At 43.4% G+C, this 12,115-nt stretch overlaps 1 protein-coding gene across 1 annotated transcript in view; it reads right to left on the bottom strand.

The window, feature by feature from the left end:
• The window catches only part of LOC124562657 (ankyrin-3-like), an 82,014-nt gene that overhangs the window by 35,193 nt on the left and 34,706 nt on the right, over positions 1–12,115 (bottom strand). The window contains exon 2 of the mRNA XM_047130946.1: positions 1,950–2,523. Within this exon, the coding sequence (XP_046986902.1) occupies positions 1,950–2,512 (563 nt within the window). The 5' untranslated portion in view covers positions 2,513–2,523. The remainder of the gene's footprint in view (positions 1–1,949; positions 2,524–12,115) is intronic.

Raw genomic sequence — 12,115 nt, 5'->3', positions numbered from 1 at the left:
AATCGAAAGCAAACGAACAACATGCATAGTTCAGCTATACATGATGACGTCGCAAGTTGAAGATGAAGAGAGAGAAAAAGTATGAGGATACTGAACAGGTAACTTGGTACTATGTAATAGTCATGGAGGGATTGAAACGCAATCACAGGGGAAGGAGAAGAAGAAAGGGTTACACGAGAATATGTACTTGATAATAGGAATAGGAGAGAAGACAGGCTAGTTAAGCTCTACAGTAAATTTATCCTAGTAATAGCTGGTATAATCTATTCAAGAATCACTAGACAAGGGGGTATACTTGGAAAAGGACCGAAATATGGGAGGTTTAAAGTCACACTTTATTATTGTCAGGCAAACATTTTGAAATCAGGTACTGGAGTGTAAAGCATAGCCAGGAGTAGATATAGACTCATAACAATTTAGCAGTGAATTTTATGAGACTCGTCAGGAGCCAATGATGTACAAAGAAGTGGAATACAGTAGTACTAGGGAAAGAAGAGATGAGATTTATGATCTCTTGAGGCTACAGATACTGCAATAATAAGCAGCTCAGTAGGTAGTTCAGTTGAAGAGGAATGGATATCTTTAAAAACGACACTAACAGAAGTTGGAAAGAAAAACGTAGGTACAAAGAAGCTAACTGCGAAGAAATCATGGGAAATATAAGAAATCCATCAGTTGATCCATCAAAGACAGAAGTTCAAAAATATTCAGGAAAATTCAGTAATAGAGAAATATGTCACTTAGGAATGAAATGAATAGGAAGTGCAGAGAAGCTAAGGTGAATTGGCTGCTCGAAAAATGTGAAGAAATTGAAGAAGAAATGATTCTTGGGACAACTGACGCAGCATATAGAAAAGTCAAAACAATCTTCCACGGAATTAGAGGCAAACGTGGTAACATTAAGAGCACAATGGGAATTCGAGTGTTAAATACAGAGGCGAGATCGGATAGCTGGAAAGAGTACACTGAAGGCCTCTCTGATTGGAACAACTTGTCCGATGGCGTGACAGAAGAACAAGCAGGAGTCGGTATGGAAAATATTGGTGATTAGAATCAGATTTTAAAAGCGCTTTGGAAAATTTAAGATCAAAGGAGGCATAAGGTATAGACAACATTCAGTTAGAAGTTCTAAAATCATTGGAGGGAGTGGCAAATGGTCTATTCTCACTGGTGTGTAGAATGTATGAGTCTGTCAATATACAATCTGACTTTGAGAGAAATATAATCTGCACGATTTGGAAGACTGCAAGAGCAGAGAAGTGTGAGAATTATCGCACAATCAGCTTCACAGCTCAAGCATCCCAGTTGCTAAGAAGGATAATACACAGGAGAACGGAAAAGAAAATTGACGTTCCGTAACGTTCATAGGATTTGTGGTCCTGGCGAAAGCGTTCGGCAATATCAAATGTTGCAAGATGTTTGAAATTCTGAGAAAAATACGGGTAAGCTATAGGAGAAATCGAGTAATTTGCAATATGTACAAGAGGCAAGAAGGTAAAATAAGAGTGGAAGACCAAGAGCGAAGTATTCGGGTTAAAAACGGTGTCAGATAGGGATGTAATCTTTCGCCTCTACTGTTCAATCTATATACCGAAGAAGCGATGACGGAAATAATGGAAAGATTGAAGTGGAATTAAAAGTCAGGGTGAAATGATAAGATTTGCTGATGACTGACTCCCTCAGTGACAGTGAAGAAGAATTACAGGGTTTGCTGAATGGAATGAACAGTCTAATGAGTACAGAATACGGAATCAGAGTAAATCAGAGAAAGGCGAAATTGATAAGAAGCAGAAGTGAAAACAGCGAGAGACTTAGCATCGTGACTGATGATCAGTAATTAGATCAAGTTAAGGTGTTACGCAACGTAGGCAGGAAAGAAACCCATGACGAACAAAGCAAGGACGACGTCAAAATCACACTAGCACCGCCAAAAAGGGAATCGTGCTTACCTGGCTTCTGCTGGTGGCTCACGGAGTTGACGGATGACTTGGTTGACTTCTTGCGGGTACTCGAGCACAGCGTCCGCCCAGCCCCGCGTGGCCACCACCTGCAGGTGGTCCTTTATGAAGGCGATGGCAGCCCTCGTGGCGTCCGGGCACGAGTGCCTCACTGCCGTGACGGCCGTCGCCGCTGCGGTCTCGACGGCCAACTGCGAGATCAGCTGCAGCTCGCAGGCAGCCTTCAGGGCCGACAAGCCGTACTTCTCGGCCGCCGCCAGCAGCTGGGGGGCCGTGTCGGGCATCTGGGGGGCCCGCAGGGTATACGTGTAGGCCACCAGGAGCCTCAGCACCGGGCCCTCCACGTCGTCGATGCTCACCTGGCCGCAGCTGGCCTCCAGCATGTCGTGCGCGAACATCGCTTCGAACACTGGGCTCGCGGCCGCCAACACGGCCCTGTGAGCCGCCACCCTCGTCTCGCCCGCCACCAGCGTCACCAGGGCGCCTTCACCACCGTCTAGCAGGGCGGCCAGGGCCTCGGTTGTGGTGTTATGAACCTCCGTAACTGCCGACATGGTGGGTGGTCCTGAAACACAGTGCCACTGAGCAGCCCTCACACTGCACCCTCAACACTTGTACGAGGCGCATCCAGACCTGTATGAAACAACAGCTGTGAAAAGTGTTGTCCACCCTGAATCAATTGCAACGTCACCAGTTTCCTTAAAATGACAAGGGCCCGTTCTGCTTTGCGATCACCTAAGGTCTGTAACTACCAGCGGGCTGCTGTGATAGACTGCTTTCACCTTCTAAAAATGTTATCGTTCTCAGTCAAAAGATGGTTTATTTATGTCATAGCAAAAAAAATTGGCAAAGCAACAAACTTGTTTCAGCCCTAAAGTTACAGGACTTATATTTAAATCCAAGATGGTGGCACCTCTGAGAAATATTTTCTTCCTCCTTATCTCAAGTTCCTCAGATCCGTGACACCTGATCAGAAGCAATGTACATCTAATGCAGAAATCAGTTTACTCGGTGAATGTCTCAGGGTAGGCACGATTAAACTTTACTGGCCGCCTTGACCGAGCGGTTCTAGGCGCTTCAATCTGGAACCGCGCGCCTGCTACAGTCGCAGGTTCGAATTCTGCCTCGGGTATGGATGTGTGTGATGTCCTTAGGTTAGTTAGGTTTAAGTATTTCTAGGTTCTATTGGACTGATGACCTCCGATTTTAAGTCCCATAGTGCTCAGAGCCATTTGAACCGTTCTGAACCACTGTAAGGGTCTAAATTCATTAGTACGTTTAACTCTCCTTTTAACAGACTGATATCTGTGTCTTCTTTCTTAAGAAAAAGATTCAGCGCCCACCTCCGTGGTAAACAATGCTGCATAATACAATCTTAAATCATGTCGCCATTTTATCCGAATGTTGCAAGCTACGGTGTACCAAGGTATTCCCAGGTTGAGCAGTTTAGGAATGAAACTCGTTGCCTCCATTTCCAGAGCTTGTGTTGTGGAACTTTCGCACAAAAATATATTTGCATCTCCTTTTGGCGTGGATGTGTTTGTATAGCATCTTTGCCCCACAGTACATACGGATACTTATTAGACGACAGATACGTCACGGTTAAACCAAAGTAAGCTCTATCACAGCTCCGAGATCACTCTTGACTCTCCTGGTCGTATGAGGGGGCAAACGACGGAGTCAGTGAAATAGTTGCACACACTAGAGTGTAAACTGGTTTCCGAAATTCAGACAAGTGGGTTTCGCGAGAACGGCGTCCATTTTTTTCGAATCGTGCCGAATGAGCATCTCCATTCCGCCAGCATAAGACGTCTGCCGGACCGTTATGGTGCCAGGAGAGCGCCTAAGAATTCGTCCCAAGGCTTCTGTGGCGGCCGCTCGACGTGGATGGAGACGCCGAGGCAGTGCTGAACAGAGCGCAGCGCCGGAGGTCAGCGCAGGGTCGCAGGCCAACACGTACACTGCAGGCTTCTGGAAGCCACCCGACCAACCAAAGTCTTCCTTTCCCATCCCTCATTAGTTAATTGTACATTTGCTTGCGTTTTATATCACTTTGCGGTTTTTTTCGCCTCCCCATACCAAGTATGCACTCAATGTTATAGGCTCAAAACTTTGGACACTGGCGTTGTAATCGCAAAATGAACGACTTTTTACTGTTGTTTACAGGTATTGTTACCGTATTTTCCTACATCCAAGTGCTGCTGCATGTCAATAAACCAAGAGGTAAAACCTGTAAAGCCGTTTACATTTCCATACAGTCTTCGAGCATTGACATGTTCCTCGGCTAAGAAACAGACGTCATTGTCTTATAAATGTTTAATGTATCCCGAGATCACTGGTGTAGTATTCTACTTTATTGTGACACTCGCAATGCGACAGTAGTATACATTGAGCTTTCGCCGATTCTTTCACTCAAACGGTTTTCTAGGTAATCACAAATTTGCCGAGATACTGAGCGGGATCGTGTCTGAATTATTAGTAGACAGAGAGCCATGGTCCCGATCACCTTCAGTATATTTTGGAGACACAATCTTCGTGCGTGTCTGCGCCACGTAACCGACAGAGAAACGTGTGTGAAATGCAAGTAGTGGACTGGATATGCAGGGCGCGGCGGTGAGACACTCTGGACTCACATTCGGGAGGACAGTGGTTCGACCACACACCGTGCAGCGGTCTGCAGCAGGTCTGCAGACGAAGGGCGAATGAGTGGACGTGGCTGCTTGTCATTTGTGTCTTCTGCACCGGTTCTCTGTTTGCCGTCCACCCACACAGGTTTTTCTTCATAGAGTCTCTCTCAATAGGAGTGCCGTGATGGTGCCCTAGGAGAGGCATGACCAGATAGCCCTACCGGTCTTCATTACCGAATGTTCCACAAATTGCAACAGGTATTTAGCTGTCGGTGTGTCGTTTCCCAGGAAAACCATGAGGAAGTGGTCTCATTTCGTCCATTAAAGTTGTTTACAAGCTTTCCAATGAGTAAGACGTGCATTAAACTACTTTTCAATATTTATATAATTTCCAATGGTGGTGATGTTTCCTTCTACAGTGTAATATCTGTGTGTGGGTCACACAAGTCAAACGATTTCACGGTGCCATCAATTTGTAATCTTTACAGTCGCCTAGTCAGTATGAATTGCAGACTTCTTTATTCTTTTTCCATCCGAATTAGAAATTAATCAGCGAAAGCACTCGACGCCCTCTCGAAGGTTTTTTATTAATGAGGAAACATTTGACTGAGCTTTTGATATTTATGTATCACTTTCTTCCACCCCTCAGAGGCGTTTTTGATGTGATGGGGCCTTCCACTGTAATTCCACATGTCTAATGGCATCTGGTCTTTCTCAACCAACTGGTCCAGAAATAGTCCAATAACCGACGAAACTCTAGTTTTTCAGACAGTATTTTCTGAATAGACAGCCAACCATGGTCCAATATTTCTAAAACAATATATCGTACTCTGGATAGATTGTTAGATAACAATGTCTTTCTTCATTTTTCTTAAGAGGGGACTTCTTTCCACGTCGTTGATTAAAATGAAAATTGCAACTCGTAATCTGTGGTTCAGGAAATAAATTTACAGCTGATTGGAATGGACGTTAGCCATTTCCAGAGTCATTATGAGAGAAGCAGGGTTCCATCCGAGCACATTATTTTTATTTGTCAAATGGTTCAAATGGCTCTGAGCACTATGGGACTCAACTGCTGAGGTCATTAGTCCCCTAGAACTTAGAACTAGTTAAACCTAACTAACCTAAGGACATCACAAACGTCCATGCCCGAGGCAGGATTCGAACCTGCGACCGTAGCGGTCTTGCGGTTCCAGACTGCAGCGCCTTTAACCGCACGGCCACTTCGGCCGGCAAAATGGCGTCCATAAAGGGGGCGCGACCCAAGCAGAGAGCTGTCACCGAGTTTCTTTCGGATGAAAACCAGAGCATCGGAGATCTTCATACCCGCTTGCAGAATGTCTGAAGAGATTTGGCAGTGAACAGAAGCACGGCGAGTCGTAGTGCGAGGTGTGTGTCATCGTCAGAAGAGCTTACTGGTGATCCACGCCTGGCCTAGCAGCGTCATCGTCGCAGCAAGGTCGTGCGTATCTGGCCGACCGCCCGCGTGTCGGTCAGCTGCAGACGGCTGTGACTCCTGCGATGTGGAGACGTGCTCTCATTCAGGGTGACCGGTGGATCACTCAGAGCTGAACAACCCGCATCTCGCACCTTCCGACTTCCGTCTGTCTGGTCCAACGAAGGATGCACTCCACGGCAAGCAGTACACGGATGACGGCAGGTCACTGATGCAGCAAGACGTGAGTGGCTGATCAACTGTTTACTCACTCTGTCAGTTTTGTCAGTTGAATGAAACAACCAGATGAAACTGGCCATGTCAGCTATATGAAAATATGAACACTTTTTCAACCACACTCTGGGTTTTCAATGTAGCTAATTATTACGAATTGTCATCTTACATCGAAAGCGTAGGTTACCACGGAGCTGGAAGGAGAGCAGAATTTTGGTCCTCACGCTGGCACAGCTGATTTCAAGTGAATAACTTCAGTACTTTCGGAGATATAAATTCTTACCTAAGGGACGACTGAGGGATTCATCTATAGCATCAATTGAAACTACAACCAGAATTACAGGTCCATAAGATCTAACTGTCTGGAATTTTCCTTCGTTTCATTACCACAGATTTCTGACTAAATAAAAAGTACTTTGGAAATCAATTATTTCATCGTGTTTGGGTTATTTAAGTGTTTTGCAGCGTCTGAGGAGATACGTTGAAATTTTATGGAAATTAAGTACATCTATCTGTGAGAACGTTTCTTGTACAATAGTGGAATTTGTGACGTATGCCCGACTTACTTTGGTTTTGTAAAAGGCAGCCAGAAGGGTCGTTGAGTGTTAAATCTAAGTAATTTATGTTGCGGAATGGAATCTAATGTTGTCTTCATTAAATTTTATTTAGTTTTGGAATTACGTGATTTCCAGTCTAAATTACCTGCAGTAATCTGATTGGCTGTTATTAAAAATACCTGAAGTACACAAGTGCTCGAAATGATTTGATTGGCTGTTTAACGTATTAGCCAATAGGAATTAAGCATATCCCGTGCGGATCAGTATGGCTTTGTGCCTCCGATCTACGAGCCGATGAAGTCGTTCGGGAGCCATCTTCTGGTAAACGCCTATGTTAAATCGCGCTGATCAAATTTATTCCAAAATAAGAAATTTGCGCGTTTTATTGCTTCTCTTGCCGTTGACAAAGAGCGACTACAGTACTGAATATTTTGTGAGAACTTGAGATTTGTGAGTTATTTATTTTAGGAGATATTCGCATGTGAACATTTTATTTCGTACACAATCACTGCCCGGCGTGTTTCGTGCGGATTACGAGACATTATATGCATTATAGGAATGTTTCTATACTGAGTCTGGGTTAGTATTTCACTGACTTTTGTTTTCAAGGTTTATTGGAATGCCGCAATTGTTAAATCAGCCCAGAAATTTGCCATTCTGCTTGCTTTTCGAGGAGCCGAGTACTGCACTGAGTGCAGGTGATTTCTGGAGGAGACAATATTCCATAAAACCACATTTAGAAAGTCTGTAGAGCCAACGTCAAATCCTGACTCTGCGAATACATCACAACTCCATTCGTATTGCTCTCGCACAGATCACGAAGACAAGTTTAGACTGATTACTGCACACACAGAGGCACTTTAATGGTTCTTCACACACCTCTGGACGTGAATGGACCATGAGAAAGTCCTAGTAAGTGATACGATGGATGTACTCACTGCCATGCACTTCACAGTCGTTACAACGGTGTAGATAAATGAGACTCAGTTTGGGAGGAGGAAGAATCACACTATCTTTTAAGGGACTGTAACTGATTGGTTCCTCCAGTAAATGTAAGGGCCTTGCTGCTCTCACACGTAAACAACTCGGGTAATACATAACGAGTCCGTAATTATGAGCAATACATCATCCATCGACGGTAAGTATAGACTTTGCATTACTGTACTGAAACTTCCTGCAGAGCTGAAAGGAACATTTAGAACTTAACGGTCGTTAAATACTGGAAGAAACCCATAGTGTGTGGCGTTTTCAGTCCTTATTACGGCCATGTGCTCCCTCTGAACGTCATCACGTCATCAGCGCACACAAATGCAACTGTGAGGCTACATAAATGGACGGCTGTGTGTCTATCAAACGTCAGTTTTCATCATTTGTTTTTTTTCCCCCTGTATGCAGACATCGTGAAGTGATCAATGGGCAGAATTACTCACAACAGAGTCAGTGCCCATACTGACACATACGATGAGTTTCATTATGCACTTAGTCGGGGAACTGCGATTGTGCAACACTATTGCATTGTCGGTAACATATGAGACACTTCGCCCGGCTAAAAACCAGGACGCCCTTCCTGCTGAGAAAGACACACGCGAGATTCTCCTGTCCTCCGGCAAAGTGGCTCTGCTTCCCCACTCTAATCACCAACCTCCGAAAACCATGCAGTCCTTAAAGGACTGCTTAAAACCTTTTCGTGGCTCAAAGTCAGATCCCTCATCAGTGAAGAGCCGTCGAATGACTAATCAGTTGAGTGGAAAAAGCTAGTCAAGAGGTATCGATTATATTTATCGCATCACCCACCAAATGTCTGAAGTACGGCAAGCTGCAATCATTCTGGAGTGTTATACATGTGAGAAACAGATTTCCTCTGGAAAAAATTAACAGCAGCTACTGCACCTTACAAACATTTTCTTTTTCGAACTTCCAGCATGCTGCAGTACCTTAGGGCAACAACTACTATTCATCAGTACATAAAAAACCAGCCCAAGTTGCAAATTTTTACTTTTTATTCATTCGATGACCAGTTTCGAGCCTAGACCCATTTTGAAATCGTCATAACATAATCGGAAATGGCATTTCCGAAAATACCGATATGCAACAAACATTTTTGACATGTTCGTAAATGCTATCTTTGACTTATGATGATTTGAAAATGGGTCTCGGCCCGAAATTAGTCATCGAATAAATAAAAAGTAAAAATTTGCTACTCCGACTGGTTTCCAACTCTACTGACTGTTTTTTGCCACTGAGTTTTTGGTCGTAAGTTTGTCTGTATAATAAATACCTCTGAAAAACCTACACGAGGCAAAATTCTAACTTCAATAAAAGTCAAAGGGAAGAATCGTTAATCTCACGAAATAATCTTTTTTCAACTGCCGATGTCAGTTATTTGAAGTGCGCGCGCGCGCACACACACACACACACACACACACACACACACACACACACACACACACCAAAAGTAGTCTTGCCTCACCTGGGTTCCGCGAGTTCCGGAACCTGTACAGAAAAATTGAATAGACAGCAACATGAAGATCATGTCCGTCCTTTTTATTGCTCATGAAAGCCACACACTGCATGTTGTACCACCACACAGCGAGACCTTCAGAGGTGGTGGTCCAGATTGTAATACCTCTAATACCCAGTAGCACGTCCTCTTGCATTGATGCACGCCTGTATTCGTCGTGGCATACTATCCACAAGTTCATCAACACATCTGAACACTTCTTAAATAAGGAGATAATTCAAAGGCTTCCTTTACCAGGATAAAGGTTGGCTGGCAGCTTTTCTAGGAGCTCTTTGCGGTGTGGGGGAGTAGCCATGTATGTGAAAAACGGTATCCCATGTGAGTCAATTGATGTTTTAAAGTACTGCACTGAAAAGGTGTTTGAATGTTGTGCAGGTGTGGTTAAATTTAGTGGAGCTAAACTTCTTACTGTTATTTATAGATCTCCAGACTCCGATTTCATAACATTTTTGCTAAAGCTAGAGGAGGTTCTTGGTTCACTTTATAGGAAATACAAAAAGTTAGTTATATGTGGTGACTTCAATATTAATTGTATAAGTGATTGTGCAAGGAAAAGGATGCTGGCAGACCTCCTTAATTCATATAATCTTATGCAAACCGTATTCTTTCCAACGAGAGTGCAAGGGAACAGTAGAACAACCATAGACAATATTTTTGTTCATTCGTCATTACTAGAAGGGCATTCTGTCAGTAAAAACGTGAATGGCCTTTCAGATCATGATGCACAAATTTTAAGTCTAAAAGATTTTTGTTCTGCAACACATGTTAAATATAGTTACCAACTTTTTAGGAAAGCTGATACAGTTGCTGTACAGACCTTTGTAAACCTTATCAAGGAACAAGAGTGGCAAGATGTTTATAGTGCTGATACAGTAGACGATAAATATAATGCTTTCCTCAAGACTTTTCTCGTGCTCTTTGAAAGTTGCTTTCCGTTAGAACGTTCAAAACAGGGTACTAGCACAAACAGGCAGCCTGGGTGGCTGACTAAAGGGATAAGAATATCTTGTAGAACAAAGTGGCAATTATATCAAAACGTTAGAAACAGTCACAATCTAAATGCAGCAGCCCATTACAAACAGTATTGTAAGGTGCTTAAAAAAGTTATTAGGAAGGCAAAAAGTATGTGGTATGCAGATAGAATAGCTAAGTCTCAGGATAAAATTAAAACCATATGGTCAGTCGTAAAGGAAGTGGCTGGTCTGCAGAGACAGGTCGAGGATATAGAATCAGTGCGTAGTGGGAATGTCCGTGTTACTGGTAAGTCGCATATATGTACAGTATTTAATAATCACTTTCTGAATATAGCAGGTGAACTAAATAGAAACCTAGTCCCAACAGGGAATCATATAGCGCTCGTAGAAAAAAGTGTTCCGAGACTGTTACCTGAAATGCTCCTCCATGATTCAGACAAGAGGGAGATTGAGTTAATAATTAAATCACTAAAGACCAAGAACTTTCATGTATATGACGGGGTATCTAGCAGAATACTGACGTATTGTTCCATGTATGTTAGCCCAGTACTTAGCCATATCTGTAACTTTTCCTTTAGGAGTGGTCGGTTTCCTGACCGATTAAAGTACTCGGTAGTGAAGCCACTTTGTAAAAAGGGAGACAGGGATAATGTTGACGATTATAGACCTATTTCTATGCCATCGGTGTTTGCTAAAGTTATCGAGATGGTTGTATACACAAGGTTACTGCAGCATTTAAATTCACATAATTTGCTGTCAAATGTACAGTTTGGTTTTAGAAATGGCGTAACAACTGATAATGCTATAGTCTCTTTTCTCTGTGAGGTTTTGGACGGATTAAATAATAGGTTGCGAACGTTAGGTGTTTTCGTTGATTTAACGAAGGCTTTTGACTTTGTTGACCACAAAATATTACTGCAGAAGTTGGAACATTATGGAGTAAGGGGAGTAGCTTACAATTGGTTCGCCTCTTACTTTAAGAACAGAAAGCAGAAGGTAATTCTCCACAATATTGAGAGTGGTAATGATGTTCAGTCCCAATGGGGCACTGTTAAATGGGGCGTTCCCCAAGGGTCGGTGCTGGGGCCACTGCTGTTTCATATATATATATATATATATATATATATATATATATATATATATATATATATATATATATATATATTCCTTTCACGCCGATCACCTGCCACCCTACCTAAAACCTCTTTCCTCGTTACCTTAGCCAGCTTCATCCTGACCCATAACTTCTTCACTTTTGAAGACCAGACATACCAACAATTAAAGGGAACAGCCATGGGTACCAGGATGACCCCTTCGTACGCCAACCTATTCATGGGTCGCTTAGAGGAAGCCTTCTTGGTTACCCAGGCCTGCCAACCCAAAGTTTGGTACAGATTTATTGATGACATCTTCATGATCTGGACTCACAGTGAAGAAGAACTCCAGAATTTCCTCTCCAACCTCAACTCCTTTGGTTCCATCAGATTCACCTGGTCCTACTCCAAATCCCATGCCACTTTCCTTGATGTTGACCTCCACCTGTCCAATGGTCAGCTTCACACGTCCATCCACATCAAACCCACCAACAAGCAACAGTACCTCCATTACGACAGCTGTCACCCATTCCACATCAAACGGTCCCTTCCCTACAGCCTAGGTCTTCGTGGCAAACGAATCTGCTCCAGTCCGGAATCCCTGAAGCATTACATCAACAACCTGACAACAGCTTTCGCATCCCGCAACTACCCTCCCGACCTGGTACGGAAGCAAATAACCAGAGCCACTTCCTCATTCTCTCAAACCCAGAAC

The sequence above is a fragment of the Schistocerca americana genome, unplaced genomic scaffold, assembly GCF_021461395.2.
Source record: "Schistocerca americana isolate TAMUIC-IGC-003095 unplaced genomic scaffold, iqSchAmer2.1 HiC_scaffold_117, whole genome shotgun sequence".
NCBI lineage: Eukaryota > Metazoa > Arthropoda > Insecta > Orthoptera > Acrididae > Schistocerca > Schistocerca americana.
Note: the sequence above shows the minus strand (reverse complement) of the source record. Positions and strands in the feature narration are given on the sequence as shown.